The 19,724-nt window shown below is 50.8% G+C and overlaps 1 protein-coding gene across 1 annotated transcript in view; it reads left to right on the top strand.

Moving 5' to 3' along the window:
- The window catches only part of ARHGAP33 (Rho GTPase activating protein 33), a 56,125-nt gene extending 43,188 nt beyond the window's left edge, over nucleotides 1–12,937 (top strand). Inside the window, exons 14-22 of the mRNA XM_066638598.1 lie at nucleotides 124–206; nucleotides 383–490; nucleotides 1,162–1,307; nucleotides 2,912–3,101; nucleotides 3,602–3,747; nucleotides 6,347–6,421; nucleotides 8,157–8,714; nucleotides 10,595–10,953; nucleotides 11,289–12,937. Of these exons, the coding sequence (XP_066494695.1) occupies nucleotides 124–206; nucleotides 383–490; nucleotides 1,162–1,307; nucleotides 2,912–3,101; nucleotides 3,602–3,747; nucleotides 6,347–6,421; nucleotides 8,157–8,714; nucleotides 10,595–10,953; nucleotides 11,289–12,437 (2,814 nt within the window). The 3' untranslated portion in view covers nucleotides 12,438–12,937. The remainder of the gene's footprint in view (nucleotides 1–123; nucleotides 207–382; nucleotides 491–1,161; nucleotides 1,308–2,911; nucleotides 3,102–3,601; nucleotides 3,748–6,346; nucleotides 6,422–8,156; nucleotides 8,715–10,594; nucleotides 10,954–11,288) is intronic.
- The last annotated feature ends 6,787 nt before the right edge of the window (nucleotides 12,938–19,724 follow it).

The raw sequence follows: 19,724 nt of genomic DNA on the forward strand, positions 1-19,724 counted from the left end.
GGTCCTTCTTGACACGATGCATAATGGATGGCTTTGGAGGGAGATTAGAGGGATTCGCGGAGGGGAAATCAATTGACAGCTTGCCAAGCCGACGCTCTCCTTTTTACTCCTTTGTCTCTGTAGGAGGCCGTGTCAGTTTCTGGGAACGAGGAGCGCCTGGTGCGTGTTCACGACGTCATCCAGCAGCTGCCTCCACCCCATTATAGGTACAAGGTGGTGCAGGGCATGGGCAAAGCAGAGATAACGTTTCCCAAGGGGCAGGGTGAATGGATGAAAAGTATTTGTGGGGGGGGGGAGGGGTTGGAGACTGGGGTTCTGTGAGGGGGCCGGGTGCCCGTCAAAGCAGACCGTAGGTGTAGCTGCCTCTGCTCTGTCCCTACAGGACCCTGGAATTCCTGCTGCGACACCTGGCACGCATGGCTATGCACAGTCAAAATACCAGCATGCATATTCGCAACTTAGCCATCGTTTGGGCACCCAACCTGCTGCGGTGAGACGCCCAGACCAATGGCCCCGCACTGGCACTCTCCCTCTACTGCCTGGCACCCTCTCCAGCTCTTGCCTGCACTGCTCTGGAAACCTTGTTTCTGCTACCCTGGCATTGCCCCCCCCCCAATGCTGACACCAGCCCAGTTCTTGAGGGGCATCAAACCTCCCGACACCAACCCTCGAGGATAAGAACACTCTTGGGCATAACTCAGTGATTTCCCACAGCCCTGGCACCCACCCCAAACCCTTGTATACAGATTGTGGTGGGGATTCTGCCCTCGATTTTCCCTCTTGGGAGTTTAGCTCTTCATCTGAGCTTCTGCCTGTGCTTCTGCGACCATTTATTCCACCTTCTTCCTCCTCCCCACTGCTCTGTTCCTGACCTGTCCATTTCCTTGCACTTACCCTTAATGCCCTGGGGTTTCTCCAACATCATCCTCTCCCTACTCCCAGGGCCCTGGCCATGTTCTTCATGGTCCAGAACCATGCTTTTTTCTTCTGGTTATGGCCCTGCTTAACCAGATTACCTCAGGGTGATGCATTGCCCCTCTACGGCAACAAGTATGATGTCCAGAGGTAGCCAGAGAGTATATTTATACCCTCTCCAAACCTTTCTTAAAGTCTCGTGGAAATCTCTGTCTGCTTAATCATCTCCCCCTCTTTCTGTGGCAGATCAATGGTTCTGGAGTCTGTTGCTCAGTGTGGAGCAGATGCCTTCCAGGAAGTCCGGGTCCAGTCCCTCGTAGTCGAGTTCCTACTCAACAATGTCCAGATTCTCTTCAGTGACACTTTCACCTCCGTTGGCAAGGACAGCGCAGGTACCTCACCCAACTGGACCTTTTTGAGGATACTTCCATGAGGACTTCTCAGCATCCTCCATGCAGGACGACATGCCCCAACATTCCAGGGGAGCCATGACGGTTGAGCTTGCTCTTGTTAGTCATGCAGGTGTCATATGATGGTGTCATAGGAAGGAGTTGTGGCCAGTTTTTTTTTTTTGCCTTGACACAGAAAGTCCAACTGTGACATACTTGGCCTTTTGGAAATTCAGCAAGAAACCATGGAAGAGGCTTCCTTAGGGGATTGTTGAGAGCCAGGATGGTGTAGTGGTTCGGGAGTTGGACTCAGACCTCAAAGATCCAGGTTCAAATACCCACTAGCCACAAAGCTTCCTTGGTGACCTTGGACCAGTCTCTCTCTCTCTCTCTCTCTCTCTCTCTCAATGAGTCTCACCTACTTAGGGTTGTTGTGAGGACAAAAGGAGGGGAGAGAACTATGTATACCACCCTGATCTCCTTGAAGGAAGGGTAGTGAAAAATAAAATCTTCTAGCTCAGGAATCACCAGTCCAGACTTGTTTTTTATCTGATCTGGATTTCTGTCCTTTAAAAAAAAAAAAGATTTGCAGATAGAAATCCCCTAATTATGTGATTAGAATGGATGTAATTTAGCCCCAGAACCAGTGTGGTGTAGTGCTTAATATCTGGGGCTAGAACTGGACGGGGGGGGGGAGGGGAGAGAGAGAGAGAGAGAGAGAGAGAGAGAGAGCTAGATTTGAAATCCTTACCCCATCAGAAGGGTCCCTGGGTGATCATGGGTTAATCATTGTTTCAGCCTAACCTCCCACACAAGGTTCCTGTGAGGATAATAGAGGGCAGCCACCCTCCGCCCCAGGAGAACAAGTGAAATATTAACGATCCCAGTAATTAATACCATGTCATGTTTCTCTACCCATGGAATTCCAGAGTAATGTTATAGAAGCTCTGGTGGAACATTATACAGGCATGCCCCCTTATCTGCAGGAGTTCCGTTCTGGTCTGGGAGGGGGGTGACCCCCCTCTCCGGAGGCCTCTGCTCCCTTCACCTCCAGATGGGCTTCTGAGCTCAGCAGAGGCCGAGGACATCCGTCCCTGACCTCTGCTGGACTCCGACTGAGCTTTAACGCTCAAAAGCTTTCGAGCTTTCATGAAGAAACCGGAAGTCATGAGTTCTGAGCTTTAAAGCTTGGTCTGAGCCTGGCAGAGGCTGGGGTTGGAGGTTCTTGGCCTCTGCTGAGCTCAGAAGCCCCTCTGGAGGGTTTGCACACAGAGGGGCATGCAGGGGCCCCTGGATCCGATTCACAGATAACTGAATCCATAGATACGGCCTCTCCCCCACTCCCGTATTCACTTTCATCAATTGAGGGAAAGGAATTATCTTCTCAAATTGCCCATTTATAGAACCACCAATTCTGTAGTAGGGGAAGGGTGTGGTGTATGACTGGACATCTATGTAATATACCGTAAGTGGGTGCTTTTGAGAACAGGGGACGGTGGCTAAGTGCTGACGGCATGGGACATGTTGCTTGATCTCTCTCTCTCTCTCTCTCTCTCTCTCTCTCTCTGTCTTACTCCCTCTGCACTTTCTCTGCTTCTCCCCCACAGGGCGCTGCTTCCTTCCCCGACCCAAATCTCAACTGGTCAGCTGCCCCTCTACCCGGTTGCTGTCCCTGGAAGAGGCTCAGGCCCGCACCCAAGCCCTTTGCAAGATCACCAAGCCAGAGGCCAGGCACGAATCCACAGATCTGCAGGGGCCAGGGAAGCTCTCCTCTGTAGTGGGCTCCCCTGACACCAGGTAACTGATAATGTTGTTATGACGATCAGCGCAGTGGTGTAGCTAAGGGGAGAGAGGGGGTATATTGCCCCGGGTACCACACCTTGAGGGGGGAAGCCTCTGAAAAACACGTCTGGTTTTGGCAAAAGAAGTGCCTTTCGGTGGTGTCTAAGACACCCTCTCAAGGTGTGGTACCCAGTACCACCCAGGCCTCTGAAGGTCTCTGAAAGGCCTTTTGGAGGCCTTTAAGATGTCATATGGGGGTGTTAAAATTTGGTAGGGTGTTATGGGGGTATTGGCTGTGGGAGGTGTGAAAAATTTTTGTGCCCCTGGCTGAAACGTTCCTTAACTATGCCACTGGATCACTGTGCAGTTATCTTGTCACAGTGGAGGTGTCAAAGGGGGTTGCTTTCTAGCTGCAATCCTAAATGTGCTTTTTGAGGGATGATAAGCAACCAGATGCAAACTGAGCTTCCAGGGCCAATGGTCCTGAGCTAACCCCTCTCTCTCTCCCTCTGTAGGCAAAAGGCAGAAAGCAATGGGAGACTGCGCAAGACGTCTGGTCCAAGCTGGAAGGCCTTTTTCGCCATTGGCAAAGCGCCAGTCACGTTCCGTAAGAAATCTCATCGGCTTGGGGAACTCTTTGGTCTTGGGGAGTCGCTGCCAGGTGAGATGCTGGCACTGATACCTGAGTGTGCTGCTTGAGGTTGCACTACAACCCCATGCCATCATGCTGCCGCCTCCGTAACCCATTTTTGCCTGGCCCACAGGTGTATACATTTGGTTTCTGTTGTGTATATGCAACAGAAATGGCTTAATCAAATTATAGCCATGTGGTTCTAGTCTGTTGTCCGTTCAAGTATGAGACAGCTCTGTAGATTCTCTCCACTTCCAATTCTCCATCAAGATCTTGCAACTATCTTTGCAAGATAAGCTAAAGTAGGAGTCTAATTTGCGAGACAGAGGGGTGTAGTAGTTACAGTGTTGAACTCTCCCTGGGGAGATCTGAGCTTAATTCCCCAATGCAACCATGAGGCTTACTGGGTGGCCTTGGGTCATCGCAGTCTCCCAGCCTAGCCTACCCCACAGGTTCACTGTGAGAATAAGTGGGAGGCAGAATTGTTCAGGCTGCCTTGAACTCCTTAATAGTGTGATTAAAAAAGTAAATAGCAAGTGCGTGAATATCTGTTGATGACATTTCAAAAGTCCTAATATGTTTTGAAAAAAAAACTACAAAAGTAACTCAAATCCAACTCAGAAGGCTTCATAAACTTGATCTGCTTCCATTCAGACTGCCTTTTCAGCATTCGATCATGTGTTGAAGTGCATTTAATTGGAAATTCATCAGCAAATCTACAACCCCCTGTTAGAGTGCTTTGTTCTTTACTACCTCTGAGGTGTGGCCTTTTGCTGCTTGAAAGCCCAAATCTGTGCCAGGAAAATCTGGATTTTGCCTTGAATAAATTATGCAAAACAAAAAAATCAGCCGTGCATTATCGCTATGTATTTTACATAACCTGTTCTACTCCTAATAACCTGTGGAGCAATGAAGCCTTATCTTCTCAGGCTTCTGAGAATTTTGTGAAGCAATTAACATACACTTTCAAACTTATCTTCAGTCACATGGACTAGAAACTTGCTTTCTTTTTTTTGTTTTTTTTAAAATGGAAGTTTTGATATTCAGGAACTGAATTCCAGCAATGTTTAGATTGTAAAAAGTAGGGCACTTACTGAAATCCAGAAGCCCGCCTCCTTGATTCACCCCAATGTTAGCTAAATTATGTCCCTCTGGTCCCCTTTGAAACACAGTAGGGTTCCATCACAAGAGGCAGAAAGGTAGGCCCCCTCTATCCCCCCCAATAATTCAAGTACTGTTTTCACCAGATAATACATTTCATGCTTGTGTGATGTCAATGTGCAAGAATGCACTCAATGGGATCCTGGAGCCACTTGTCCAATCATCTGGCCTCTGTGCATCATTAGATCTGTTAATAAGTGAAATTGAGGCTTGGATGGATCGTGGATGAAGGTTTGGATGTGGGAGAGGGCTGGCTGTGTTACCAAAAGGGCTGTTTAGGGGAATTATTATACTGCCCTTATTGGAACTTTAGGATCGCAGGCTGGATAACAAGACAGCGCAATGCAGAGAAATTCCCTTTAGCTTAAAGAGGAGACTGAGATAAAGATAACTTTTAATAAAAGATTATAGTTTTATTACAAAAGCACAAAGGTAAACATAATGCACATGGAAAAATGATAAGTATTAATGTTTTTTAAATTTTATTGTTTTTAATATGTTGTTAGCCGCCTTGGGTCCCGTTAGGGAGAAGGGCGGGATAAAAATAAAGTTTTATTATTATTATTATTATTATTATTATAAGTATATGTTTCTTGGTCCTAGTACTTGAATCCAATGTACCTAGCTTTCATGGTGGTTGCATGTAAAGAGTATTTGGTGCATCCGAGGAAATTAGAAAAAGGAAAGGTTGTAGGGAAGGATTTTAGGGGTCCCTGATCTGCGAATCCCAGTTGCTAACTAAAGATGGGGAGAGAAGGGGAGAAAAACGGGGTGAGAAGGGAAAGAGTTCCAGGCGCATGATAGTTACCTGTCCTGTAGAGCAGTTGGATGGGGGGGGGGAGAGTCCTGGGAGGAGGACCCTCTGACACAACACAGATGTGTTGGTCCTTGGATAGAGAGCCAGAGAGAGCATGTGGGAGGAAGCCCTCTCTTAAAAAGGGGTTTTCAGACAGAGCTAAGCTGGATTGTAGCTTGCTTACTACCCCCCAGCAGGATTGTGTAAAAACATTGAAAGGATCAGTTATCAGCAAAATTCAATGGGTCAATGGCTGGCTTACACAAGACAATGAATCAGCAACCCAAGAAGGCAGTTCGAGTTTGCATATGGTACTTAAACAGTGATTGGGTTAAAACAATACAATGAATACAGTAATGTAGGAGACACTTAAACAGTGACTTAAGACACCAGACTTCCTCCCATAATGTGTGACCCCAGGGAGGTGGAGGTTGTGTAACCATGAGCTTGTGATGTGACTTGATTGTGGCCTGTATGCTGGGAGAAGTTCAGCCTGCATGATATTCTAGTCCAACATAACCAGATATAGAGAGAAACATATATAGCAACATAACCAGATATAGAGAGAAAATCACAGCTAAAAGGAGAGAAGGGGATTTTCACGTAACAGCTGGACTCTTGGTCTAAGACTTTTTCAAATGGATCATAACTGGGGGGCCTCTTTTGCTGCAGGGGGACAGGCGGAGACCGTCACCCTACGATCAGCCAAGAGTGAAGAGTCCTTGACGTCGCAGGCCAGCATGGCAGGTAACTGGGGTTGGGAAGGTGCGGTAAAGAGGACAGAAGGGGCTTAGGCTTTGCCCTCTTTGTGGTGACGTTTCCCTGTGAAAATGAATTACACTGGTAAGAGAGGTGCCATAGAGATGAGCATCCTCAGTGCAGAACCTCATGCCCATCTTCTGTTGATCCCAGGCCATTGCTTCAGCAGTACAAGGGGCCACCCACCGGAAGTGCTCAGCCCCCGGGAGTCCTGCGGCAGCCCTTTTCTTGCCCTTGAGAGCCAATAAGGACCAACGCATTAAAGCCTCAAGGGTCAGGAGTGCCTCCGATGCACACGGAGCACTTTCTGGGCCATCTGTCTGTAGAAGCAGCACCCAGGCTGCCAATCCCCAGAGGCAGCTGCGTTCCCAATGCAGATTCTGCGCAGTGGTGGCTCATGTCTCTCACACTCAAATATGCAGCTGTATGCCCTGTCCCAGCATGACTTAATACTGGCACGCACATGTTGCATACACACACCCCCCGTTGTCAGGGGGGTGCCTTCGGCTCCTACCTAACACTGGGGTCCCCACATGGGCAGCAGCCTATGTAGGGCCTCCAGGGCCATGCCCACCTGGCTTGTCTCTTCTTCTGGGCTAGTATTCTTTTCTTCTCTTGGGGCTCAGAGCAGAGGCAGGGAGGATGAGGGTGTTTAGAGCACCCCTTCAGCTGGTCTGGAGACTCACCTCCAGCCCTCAGCCAGGCCTTTCTCATCTCTGGGTCCCTCATTATATTTCCCTGGCTGGTCACTCCCCCCTTCCTGGTCCTACTCTTCCTGCGTAATCATTTTCTGGGTCCTCCTCACCTCAGGGATGAAAAGGCTTCTGCAACCACTTGCCACACCTTCCAGCTCCTTCTGTTCCAGCCGGTGCAGGTCTGCTCTCATGCCCTGCCGATGCCCTGCCACACTGAGGCCTTTCCAGCCTGCCCTCCCCTGTATCTGGGGGTGTGCCCACTGGGCAGGCTGCTCCCTGGCTCGGGTCAGTCCAGTACAGACTTAACCCGTGCTCACAACAGGAGAGGAAACTGAATGCTTTCCACATGCGCTGCCTCCGATGCATTCTCGGCATCACCTGGCAGGACAAAGTTCCAAACAGCACAGTCCTTAGCATGTATGCACTGCTGAAACAGAGACGCCTGCGTTGGCTCAGTCATGTTGTGAGAATGGATGATGGCCGGATCCCAAAGGATCTCCTCTATGGAGAACTCGTGCAAGGAAAGCGCCCTACAGGTAGACCACAGCTGCGATACAAGGACATCTGCAAGAGGGATCTGAAGGCCTTAGGATAGACCTCAACAAGTGGGAAACCCTGGCCTCTGAGCGGCCCGCTTGGAGGCAGGCTGTGCAGCATGGCCTTTCCCAGTTTGAAGAGACACTTGGCCAACAGACTGAGGCAAAGAGGCAAAGAAGGAGGGCACATAGCCAGGGAGACAGACCAGGGACAGACTGCACTTGCTCCCAGTGTGGAAGGGATTGTCACTCCCGAATCGGCCTTTTCAGCCACACTAGACGCTGTTCCAGAACCACCATTCAGAGCGCGATACCAGAGTCTTTCGAGACTGAAGGTTGCCAACATCAGTCCCTGGCATCTCCAGGGCTGGGAAGGCAACCCTCTCTAAAACACTTGAGAGTTGCTGCCCATCAGTGGAAACAGGATTGACTTAGACTGGCCAATGTTCTGACTTTGTATAACTAACTCCCCTCTCTCTTTCTTTGGCCTAGGCCTCCCCAAGCTGCCCTGCCTACGACGGCCACACTCCAGCAGTGATGCTTTCCCAGGCCTGAAGCCTTGCCGCTCTTGCTCCTCTCTGGGCTCATCTGTGTCGGGCCGGGGCGAGGGTCTGGCCGGAGCTGGAGACATGGCTGCGCGGCGCCGTTCGTCCTGGCTGGAGGGTGACTCGGAGCTGGACTCGGAGCTGGAGCTGAGCCCTCCCGGCCTCCGCGGCCTGGACTTTGACCCCCTCACTTTCCAGTGCAGCCCCCCTGCGCCGAAGCCCTCACTGTCTGACGACTCAAGTTCACCAAGTCCCGCTGGGGCCCTTTCGCCCTGCTCAGCTCCGTCAATGGGCAAGGACACATCAGAGCCACTGCCCGTCTCCCTGCCTGACAAGGTGCTGGAAATGTTTGCAGGGGGTGAGGCCAGGGGGCTGAATGCACATGCCTCTCCACCCCAGATGATCTCCATGCTGCTTTGTGCCGCTGGCGGACAGCTCAGCGACAGTTGTAAACAGGAAGTCCACCGCAAGCTCACGCAAGCCAAAGGCCGCACGTCACCGCTCAGTGAGTACCCTTCACGTTCACTGTGACCTGCGCATGTATTTGCAAGATCACATCCTTGTACGTTGCATTCATTGATTAGGAAGAAATTTGTAATGCTCTGCCTGTCAATCCCCACTTGAGCTCTAAGCGTGTGCTAACAGAAGGGGAAGTTTTCCCCCAGACCAGGGGTGCCCAAACCCCGGCCCTGGGGCCACTTACGGCCCTCGAGGCCTCTCAATGTGGCCCTCAGGGAGCCCCCGGTCTCCAATGAGCCTCTGGCCCTCCTGAGATTTGTTGGCGCCCACTCTGGCCTGATGCAATGGATCTCAGTGTGGGGGTGACTTTGCCCTCTCAGGTGAGCTGTGGGATGAGGGCTCCCTCCACTGCTTGCTGTTTCATGTCTGTGATGCAGCAGCGGCAGCAAAGGAAAGGCCGTCCTTGCTTTGTGCAAGGCCTTTTATAGGCCTTGACCTATCGCAAGACCTTCATTCATTCATATAAGTTCATCTTTAATATGTTCATTTATGTAAACTTATGTAAATTTATTCGAATTTTAAGTGTAAATTAATTCTTATTTTCCCCGGCCCCCGACACAGTGTCAGAGAGCTGATGTGGCCCTCCTGCCAAAAACTTTGGACACCCCTGCCCCAGACCATGAATGCCAAACCAGGTGAAATTGTGGAGTCCCATGGAAGGCTCTCCCACCTCTGAACACTTTGGTCAAAAAGCAGTTGGAGGCAATTTAGGATTGGGACTGGGGAATATGGAGGGAGTTAGGGCCCAATCCTATCCATCTTTCCCGCACCGGTGCAGCCACAATGCAGCCCCGAGGTAAGGGAACAAATGCTCCTATGTCTTGAAGAGGCCTCTGTGACTGCCTCCCCACCACAGGATGCAGTGCACATCCCATTGGCACAGCTGCACCAGCGCTGGAAAATTGTACAGGATTGCACCCTTAACCCTTCAGCCTGCCATTTTCCTGACAACAAGGGTCCCATCCTGTCCCCTTTGGGTTCCTTAATGGAGCAATTTGCTCCATTAAGTAAAATTTACTAGGGATAACTTTTGCTACCCCTAGGGAAGTGAAAATTTTTCATTGAGAAAAGAGCATAGGGGGAAATAAACTAACCTCATTTCTTCCTCTATGCCACGATCTGAACCCCATTTCTGCTTCTCACCAAAACTGAAACGAACAGGAGATCCGATTGTGGACCTCTATTGTCTCAACTACTTTGCCAACGAGTATAAAAGGATCAGTTAAAAACCAAGACCATGTATGAAACCTTGAGCTCCTTAGAGCAGTGGTTTTCATACATTTAAGCACCGGGAACCCCTTTTTAGAATGCGAATCTGTCAGGACCCACCGGAAGTGATGTCATGACGGAAGTGACATCATCAAGCAGGAAATTTTGTAACAATCCTAGGCTGCAATCCGACCCACACTTACCTGGGAGTAAGTCCCATTGACTATTGTTAAAAGAACATACACAGCGGCGTGTTAAAATTACAGTTCTGTAACGTTTCCCCAAATGCAGTCGCATACCATGGTAGCATCAAGTCTAATTTATTAAAAGTAAAATGTTGAAATGAATGGGGACGCAGCTGAAATTGGCTTGCGACCCACCTAGTGGGTCTCGACCCACAGTTTGAGAAACACTGCCTTAGAGGAAGGGCGGAATAAAATGTAAGAAATGTATCAAAATATCAGTCAATAAAGAGATGACTGTCAATACAGATATCTCTAGGGGGGACCCTCCCAACTGTAGAGTTCCCTACTGGGAGGGACAGCCTCCTCTAAGAGAAGCCAAAACCACTCTATCCTTCTCCTGGATCAACTGCCTTGCTTATCTCATGGTAGGTCTGTTGGTGCTCACACCTCTCTCTCGCTCTCGCCTATTCAGGTCCAAAGGCCAGCACTGCTCCCACATCCCCAGGCACGCTGTCTGTGCTGCCGCACATCCCGCCGCCACCTCCCCCCAAGAATCCGGCTCGGCTGATGGCCCTGGCGCTAGCAGAGAGCGCCCACCAGGCTGCACTGCAGCAGAAAGAACAGGCCAGCCTCGGGCAGAGGGAACCACGGACGCATTTCCGACGCTCCCTGTCGCTGGAGTGCAAGGCGGGCGAGCTATCGAGTGGAGCGCGGGCGCTCTACTCCATGGTGCGGCCCAGCCCCAAGGCCCCTGGCCCCTCCTCACTGCAAAGCCGGGCCAGGGGCAGGAGTGTCGGCAGCCAGTGCCGCGACCGCCAGGGAGGAAACCAGGTAAGGGGTTGGAAGGTGGTTTGCGTGGAGTGGGAATTTGCATGGAAGGGGCTGGGCGGGGCCTCCCGTTAGGTAGGGTGAGATGGCCCAACTTAGGCAGCAGGTTTGGAGTATGGTTAGAAGCAAGACTGAGCTGAAAGGTGTCTTTTGGGGGGGGGGCAGGAGAAGAGCCATTTGCTCACCCTCTGGCCTGGCCCTGGCACCCATAGTCACTGTTTCTGCTACCCCAGGGGAGGTTGCCAGGGCGGGGTGAACAGGAGTCGTGTGTGTCAATCAACTAGGGCTTCTTCACAAGTCCCCGCCTTATTCTTCTCTCTTCCCTTGTTGTTCCGCAGGTGCCATTCAGCCAGGCCTCTGCCCCGGGCAGCTCAGATTCCTTTTCCCCCTACCGGAGGGCCCTGGCCGATTTACCCCAGAGGGACCCTCAGCCACATTCCTTATCCGACGCCTATCGCCTGTCCTGCAAGTCTCCTGCCTCGCCAACATCCTACGGTTTTCACCACCAACCGGCCATGTATTCGTCTCCTCGCCAGCCCCAAGACCCCTACCCTCTGTCCAGCCAGTCTCCTGCCCCGCCTAAACCTCCACCCCCTCTCCACTTTCCTCTGGTTCCCAGCCACGCACCCCTGAAAAGCCGACTCCCCACTTTCCAGTCCTACCTCCCCGATCACCAGCTCCAGCAACACAGCCGCTTCCCGGTCTCCGCGCGGGCGGGGGTCAATGGGACGCCACCCCCTTCCCAGCTGGAGCACGAGAATCTCTATTATGAGATTGTGGGGGAGCCCCCCGCTTACCCAGGCATGGCCCGGCCCTGGCCATCCTGCCCACCCCCCGAGTACTTGGCCACCTTCAATGCCTCCTATGGGGTGTTTGAGCGGCCCTGGCGCCAGCCCTACCTCCCGCCTGCCGCTTCCTCCTCTCTCCAGCCCATCTTGAAGAACAGCCGGTCTCACCACCACCACCCCCTGCCAGCCTCAGTGACCCGGCAGGAACCCATCTACGTCAACGTGCCCTTCCCAGAGCCCCCCTCTGTCACCCCCACTCCCTCTCCTCCCCCTGAAACGGTGCACCCCCGCAGTCATTCTGACCCCGGGGCCGCCCAGCCTCTGTCGCACCTCAGCAGACCTCCATTGCCTCAAAAGCAGAGGCTTGGCTGGGGGTACCCCCCCACTGGCCCGTACCGCCAGCTCATGGACGCCTTGCCCTGCAGCCGCACCGTCTTGCAGTTCTACCGCCCGCCGCCAGCGTGCTGGGGCCGCCCCCCCTACGGGCCGGAGCCGATCATCACCTATGATGGACCCCCTGCTGCCCGCCCAGGGAGCCAAACCTCAGCCCCACAGGTGTCTCTCCGGAAGCTGGAGGAGTGCTCTCCCTCTCCTCCCCAGTACGGCAACGTGGAAAGGAGGGAAGGGTCCCCGCCAGGCTGCTACCTGGGCCCCAGCTGGACAGTGTACACAGAGGGCCAAACGCACAGCTACTGCTGAGACACAATGCCTTGTCGTGGGCGTGCACCTTGGATTCTCGGGGCTGGGCTCCGGGTTCCTGCCCTCCTCTCTTTTCCCACTTCCCTCCAGTGTTCATGGAACTCTCTTGTGACTGTTTGCTGTGAAAAAGTGGGGGTTTGGGGGAAAGGAGGTGTTACTGCTGCTCCCAGTGATGTCACCCCTGGGGGCCCTCGTTGGCTGCTGAACCTGCCTGTTTGATGACTCACCTGTGGTTGTTTTTAAGAGCACATGAACCTCTGCCTCAAGCACGATGCCCCACCCAGGAAGCTCGTCCAGCTCAACGTCGGAGTAGAGCGTTTTGCTTGCATCACTTCCGCTGCCTCCGTGCCGTAACTGCACCACCATCGCACGCCTCTTTGCCTGGCAGCTGTGTCCCATGGTGCATTTCTGCCTGCCAGCAAGGGATTCCTGGCACCCTCAGAGGAGATCTTCTGGTTGCAATGCCAAGGGCACAGTGACACGGCTCTCTCTGGCGCTCTCACCTGGTTTGCTTGGGTGTCAACCCTGTCCTTCAAGATAGCCATCTCAGTTGATGTCTGTGACATCCCCTGGCTGCTAATGGCTGCGCCCCCAGAAATTCTATGTGGGGTGCCCTTGACATTGCTCTGCTCGCGAGTTACATCACTGTGTGATACCACTGAAGTCTTGGGGGGGGGGCTTTACTAAGGGGGAGGGGACAGGATTTAATGTTGCAGTCGCCACTCCCATTCAAAAATATTCCTTCAACTTTGCACAAGGAAGAGTTTCTAATTTTTTTAACCATTGTTTTTAACCCAATTAAAACATTAACAGCGCCCTCCCTTTCTCCTACCTTCCTAGAGAGTCAGCAAAGAGTGGGGCAGAGGGACCCCTCTTTCCCATGTCTCAGGAGGCATAAGGGACACTTGACCTTCCCAGAACCAGACTTCTATCATCCAACTTCCTGCTTGTGGCATTAGACCTGGACAGAGTCTGGTGCGTTCAGAGGAATTTTTGGGGGTGGGTGCGAGGGAGGGGTAACACATTTGTGTGTCCCATTTAGGATTGGAGGGTCTTTGTACATGTGTGTGTGTGTGTGTGTGTGTGTGGAGGGTGTATTCCCCCCCCCTTTTTTGTATGATGCATGTATGCCTGGCATGGGAAATTTGTGTAAATGTATGGTTGGGAATCAGGGATTGCGTGCGGTTGGGAGGATAAGAGCCGGCGATCTATGTCTATTTGGGATGTGTGTTTGTGTCTGGACTTGACGTGTGCTTTGGTATGCATGTGTGAAGGTATTTGTGTGTGTATTTCACAGACAGTATTTTATGTAGGGGGAGAGGGAAGGAGGGAGGGGAATCTATGCCTTATTCCCCTTGAGCAGGCAGCCTCTGCTGTCTCAACCCCACCTGGACACTAAAGGACAGGGGTGGGCACCCAGCCAGCTCTTCCCCTCCTAAAGCACTTTTATATGGCCCTTGGGCTACTTTGGAAGCCTCAAATTTCATTAGGAAAAAGAAAAAAGGAACAGCAATGGAGGGGCCTGGCTCCCATTGCTGCAAAAATGATGCTTTATTTGCATATTATCTAGAACCAAGGGTGTCAAACGTGCTTCATAGAGCAGGCCTAACAGCAAACATGGCACCTGCTGAGGGCTGGAACTGATGTCATGAAATAGGTGATGACATCATTAAGCAGGTGATGACATCATTAAGCAGGTGATGACCAGGAAATGCAGGTGATGACCAGCATTTTTTTTTTCTCACTTAGGCCCAACTATCATGCAAGCCGGATAAAGAGCGTCTGTGGGCCGCAGCTGGCTTGTGGGCCTTATGTTTGACACCCCTGATCTAGACAAATATAAACAGATGTCCTACTGATGTCGCTGTGAGAGGGCTGCACACATGCTCAGTGCCTGCCCACTGAAATCAGTAGCAGCTCAAAGAGTTTGATTCGGCCTGGCTCACGCCTTTTTCTTACAATGCACGTTTCCTCGGAAATCAGCCTGACGCCGGGACTGATCCCCGAGCACATGCCCGCAGGAGTGCAGCCTTTCAGCACAATCCAATGCACATTTGCTCAGAAGTCAACCCTGTGGTGTTCAATGCAGTTTAAGGCCCTCTAGTAAGAGTGTTTCGGATTGCAGCCTTAATCTCATGATTTCCACGCCTGCCACTTGATTTTTTTCCCCCCTTTCATTTTAAGAGGCTGAATCGCTCCTGAGTTTGACTATTTAGGACCAGGCAGTACTTGGATCTTGGCCACCCCCAGCTGGCTGGAAGTCTCCTTGTGGTGAGATCCAGGATCACTGTCTGCTCCAGCCAGGCATAGACTACCTGCATGCAAACGAAGTTCATTATGTGGAAAAAGAATATGCAACTCACCCCACAGATCGACAGCTCCGATATGGAGCTCGGTGAGAACCAGGTGGCTTGCTCTCCCTTCCCCTGTGCTACTGCCCCATAGGTGGGCACCTTTGATATTTCTTTTTACCTGCAGAAATTGCACTAACTTCACTGCGTTTTTGTACTACAACTGTGGCAATGACTTCCAGGCTGCTTTCCCCGTTTCCCCCAAATCTCTACCCTCTTACATTCCTTGGCTTCCCTGAAGTGGAATGGTGGAGGTGTCATCCTTTTATGTTGCCTTTCAAAGACGTGGAGAGTATGCACAGAAAGACCGACAAATCTAAAAATCTAGGTCACCCATAATGTTGGAACTGGGTTCTGTGGCTATGCGCCTCACCAAATTGGGGCACTTCTATAGGGCGGGGGAGACTTTCATCGCCATCTCTTTGAGTGTTTTGCTACCCATTTATATGTGTTGCAGTGAATGGCCAAAATATGAAGAATATCCGCATTCTTGCCAGCCAACCTAACTGAGTTCTTGTGAATTAGATTTCCTCACTAACAGGGCCAACCCACCCAGGAGACCCACTGATTTAGTTGCATCAGGCAGCAGATGAGTTAGAGCAGGAGTGGGCAAACTTTCAACTTTAGAGATCCTGGACCTTTAACAATCGTGCAGAAGAGGGCATTTCATGAGGTGCAGCTTGTCATCTCTTAGATGACAAGCTGCACCTCCTGAAATTCTCTCTCCTACACAATTACTAAAGGTCCAGGAGCCCTCAAGTTGAAAGTTTGCCCACCCCTGAGTTAGAGGCACCCACATCCATCTGCTCACTTACCTCCATTCCTCCCCCCCCACCACTTCCCTGGGTTAGAAAAAAGAAGAGGGGGGGGCACAGCAGAAGAGGAAGTGTGGAGAAGAAGAATGTAGTGGGCCAGAGGGGCTGTGACATTCTAGTCTTCTACTCTCCTTTCCTCCATATGCCCACTCTGCCTCCACTTCCTTTTCCAATTCACAAACCAGGAGAAGCAAAGGTTGGCACAGCACCTGATTTAAGGTGGGGGGGGGGCTAGCATCAGTTGGCATGGCGCTGGGAGGTCTTGGTCTGGCACTGGTCACTTTACTGATCTGTATGCGTCAAATCCTGTCAGCTGTTACCCTGCACATGTCGGATCTCAGAAGCTAAGCAGGGTCAGGCCTGGTTAGTACTTGGATGGGAGACCGCCCGGGAATACCGGGTGCTGTAGGCTTATACCATGATCTCAGAAGCTAAGCAGGGTCAGGCCTGGTTAGTACTTGGATGGGAGACCGCCTGGGAATACCGGGTGCTGTAGGCTTATACCATGATCTCGGAAGCTAAGCAGGGTCAGGCCTGGTTAGTACTTGGATGGGAGACCGCCTGGGAATACCGGGCGCTGTAGGCTTATACCATTATCTCAGAAGCTAAGCAGGGTCAGGCCTGGCTAGTATTTGGATGGGAGACCACCTAGGAATACTGGGTGCTGTAGACTTATACCATGATCTCGGAAGCTAAGCAGGGTCAGGCCTGGTTAGTACTTGGATGGGAGACCGCCTGGGAATACTGGGTGCTGTAGGCTTATACCATGATCTCGGAAGCTAAGCAGGGTCAGGCCTGGTTAGTACTTGGATGGGAGACCGCCCGGGAATACCGGGTACTGTAGGCTTACACCATAGTCTTTCAAGACTGAAGGTTGCCAACCACCCATGCAGGCATCTATCAACTGACACAGATTTTGACTGGGATTGTTCATGTCAATAGCCATCAAAGTTTTGGCCATTTGCAGCAACACAACCTGACTACCTATATCTTCTCATGGAGAGCCAAAGCATATTGTGCCATTCTGACATTATGCTTGATCCAATTTTTAGGCATGGGTACAAGTTTCCGGGCAGGCTCTCTGTGCCTTTGGAATCGCACGTCTTGTGCATCCTGAGACGATTCTGACCTGGGAGACAGACTGGAACAGATCTCATGCGATCAGCACTTGTGTGCTGGCAAGGAACTGGGTATGGATTGGTCTACCTCTCCCAGCTGAGTTGAATGGACTCGCTGCTTCCCTATGTTTAAAAAAGAAAAATCCCCAATCTAGCACCCAGGGAGCAGACTGGTCTAGAACTCTTTCCCTGATGTGCTGCTTTTCTGCTTGTCTGGATGAGGAAGCACTCAACGGTGGTATATTGTGTGGTATCACCCACACAATGGGAAGCGGTATAGTCTGTTCTGCCACCACTAGATTTTTCACCCACTTTATCCTGCTTACATGCAGAGGTCTTCCTTCCTATGGTGTCTTTTGAGTGATGTCTCCCAGGGTCTGATATCAAAGGCAACACTTGGTGGTGGTGGGTGGGTGGGAGGGTGGGGGGTGAAGTGGTGGAGGAACCACTGCCACATCCTCTGATGCTGTGAAGCTCTCACTGCCACACGTGTCTGTCTGTCTGTGCCTGTGTTTCTCAAGGCCAATGTTTCCTCGTGCCCCTGATGTGCTGCACCCTTAATTTTTGGAGATGAATTGACCTTCCTTTCTTCCTGGACTCTTGTACTAAATGGCTTAAAACAAAATCCAATTAACAAATAAAGGCAAACTGGCAGCTTGGGCCTGTGTCTCACTGGTTGGAAGGAGAGGATGGAATAAAAATGTGGGGGGTGATGGTTTTTCCTATACCTAAGGTGCTTAAGAGTTTTTACCACAGCCTCAAACTGATTTATTTAAGGGATTTTTATACTGCCTTTCTCAGACACAAGGTGGTTGACATTGGCAGGCTGGTCATAAACTCCATTTTTCCAAATGGGGTTTTTACAATTATTATTCTATATAATAATAATAATAATAATAATAATAATAATAATAATAATAATACAGGTATTTCTATACCACCTTTCTTGGTCCTCAGATTTCTCCTTAGACTTTATTCAAGGCGGTTTACATAGGCAGGCAATCTAAATCCCCGTAGGAATTTTTACAATTTGAAAGAAGGTTTCTATCTTTCAAGAAACCACAGATGTTTCTTTCTTGATCTGGTCGCACATTCTGGCCTCCATCCTCCCACGCTCAGAGCAGATGGAATAACTCAGCTCAGCTTGTCAGCTGCTTCAAGGTCGCATGGTGCCGGTGGCCTCAAACTGGCGACCTTCGGATGTTATCTTCAGGCAAATGGAGGCTCAACCCTCTAGACAAGACCTCCTGCCCCTCTAGACCAGGCCTCCTGCCTGAATATACAATTCACTTTCTACAGATGTGGTCTTCATCCTGGCTGCAGTCTCACGTCTTCTGAGCTTTCGCAAGGCAGCCACAGATCACCACTTGAAAGTTCTCACCATTGGCTGACACCACACACTTCACATCCCTCTACGACCTCTTGTCAGTGACTACCAGTCTCCCATCCGAGGTTGATCCTGCTTAACATCTTCAGGCATGCTCCCGAAGATGCTCAACCTCCAGACCACACCTCCTGCCCCTCAGGTAGCTCTTGCATCCTGAAAACCTGGCTGTGCATTCCAACAAAAGTTAGAGCTAAGCTAGTTGTGAGCCACTTTAAAGTGCGCCACTTTCAAATCTTAAAACTGCTAGCCGTGATTGGGACTACATAAGGTGTTGAACCTCTTGCTTCCATGGTGGTTTTCTCACACCTTCAAAGCTGCTATGGAACTCTTAAGGTTTTATTAGCTGCAGTGGCACTTCAGGACCCACTGCAAATTCAACAGAGGAGGGAGGTACTTTCAGTGGGGGAAAAATGGCATTTGGGGCCCACCTAGGAAGCTGCAGGGCCCCAGATTCACAGCCAAGGTCTGTAGAATCTTAGAAATCTAAACAGAATATATTATAGACTTTATATCTTTCTGGTAGAATGAGAAGATCTGTGACAGATCAGGAGAGAGATCTTGGGGTGGTGGTGGACAGGTCGATGGAAGTGTTGACCCAATGTGTGGCGGAAGTAAAGAAGGCCAATTCTATGCTTGGGATCATTAGAAAAGGCATTGAGAACAAAACGGCTAATATTATAATGCCGTTGTACAAATCGATGGTAAGGCCACACCTGGAGTATTGTGTCCAGTTCTGGTTGCCGCGTCTCAAAAAAGACATAGTGGAAATGGAAAAGGTGCAAAAGAGAGCAACTAAGATGATTACTGGGCTGGGGCACCTTCCTTATGAGGAAAGGCTACGGCGTTTGGGCCTCTTCAGCCTAGAAAAGAGGCGCCTCAGGGGGGACATGATTGAGACATACAAAATTTTGCAGGGGATGGACAGAGTGTCTAGAGAGATGCTCTTTACACTCTCACATAACACCAGAACCAGGGGACATCCACTAAAACTGAGTGTAGGTAGAGTTAGGACAGACAAAAGAAAGTATCTCTTTACTCAGTGTGTGGTTGGTCTGTGGAACTCCTTGCCACAGGATGTGGTGATGGCGTCTGGCCTGGATGCCTTTAAAAGGGGATTGGACAAGTTTCTGGCGAAAAATCCATTACAGGTTACAAGCCATGATGCATATGTGCAACCTCCTGATTTTAGAAATGGGCTATGCCAGATGCAAGGGAGGGCACCAGGATGCAGGTCTCTTGTTATCTGGTGTGCTCCCTGGGGCATTTGGTGGACTGCTGTGAGATTCAGGAAGCTGGACTAGATGGGCCTATGGCCTGATCCAGTGGGGCTGTTCTTATGTTAAAAGCAATCAAAATGTGTTGAAAAAGGTCACGCCCATTAATGGACCAAATTGATCTAAGCACATTTTACTGCACACAAGACTAGATTGCCCTCCAGTAGGGGGGCCCTTAGGCAAGGGGCTCAATTGGAACCAATTGGTCCAATTGGCTTACACCTGGCCCCCGCTGCATTGGAGGGTTGGATGCAAATGTGTCACAGCCCAAGCTGGTGTTCCCCCCAATGCATTTTGGAGACTGTAATTCGTTAAGGGTTTCAAGGGCTCTCAGATTCCTTA

This window comes from Tiliqua scincoides, chromosome 10, assembly GCF_035046505.1.
Source record: "Tiliqua scincoides isolate rTilSci1 chromosome 10, rTilSci1.hap2, whole genome shotgun sequence".
NCBI classification, from domain to species: Eukaryota; Metazoa; Chordata; class Lepidosauria; order Squamata; family Scincidae; genus Tiliqua; species Tiliqua scincoides.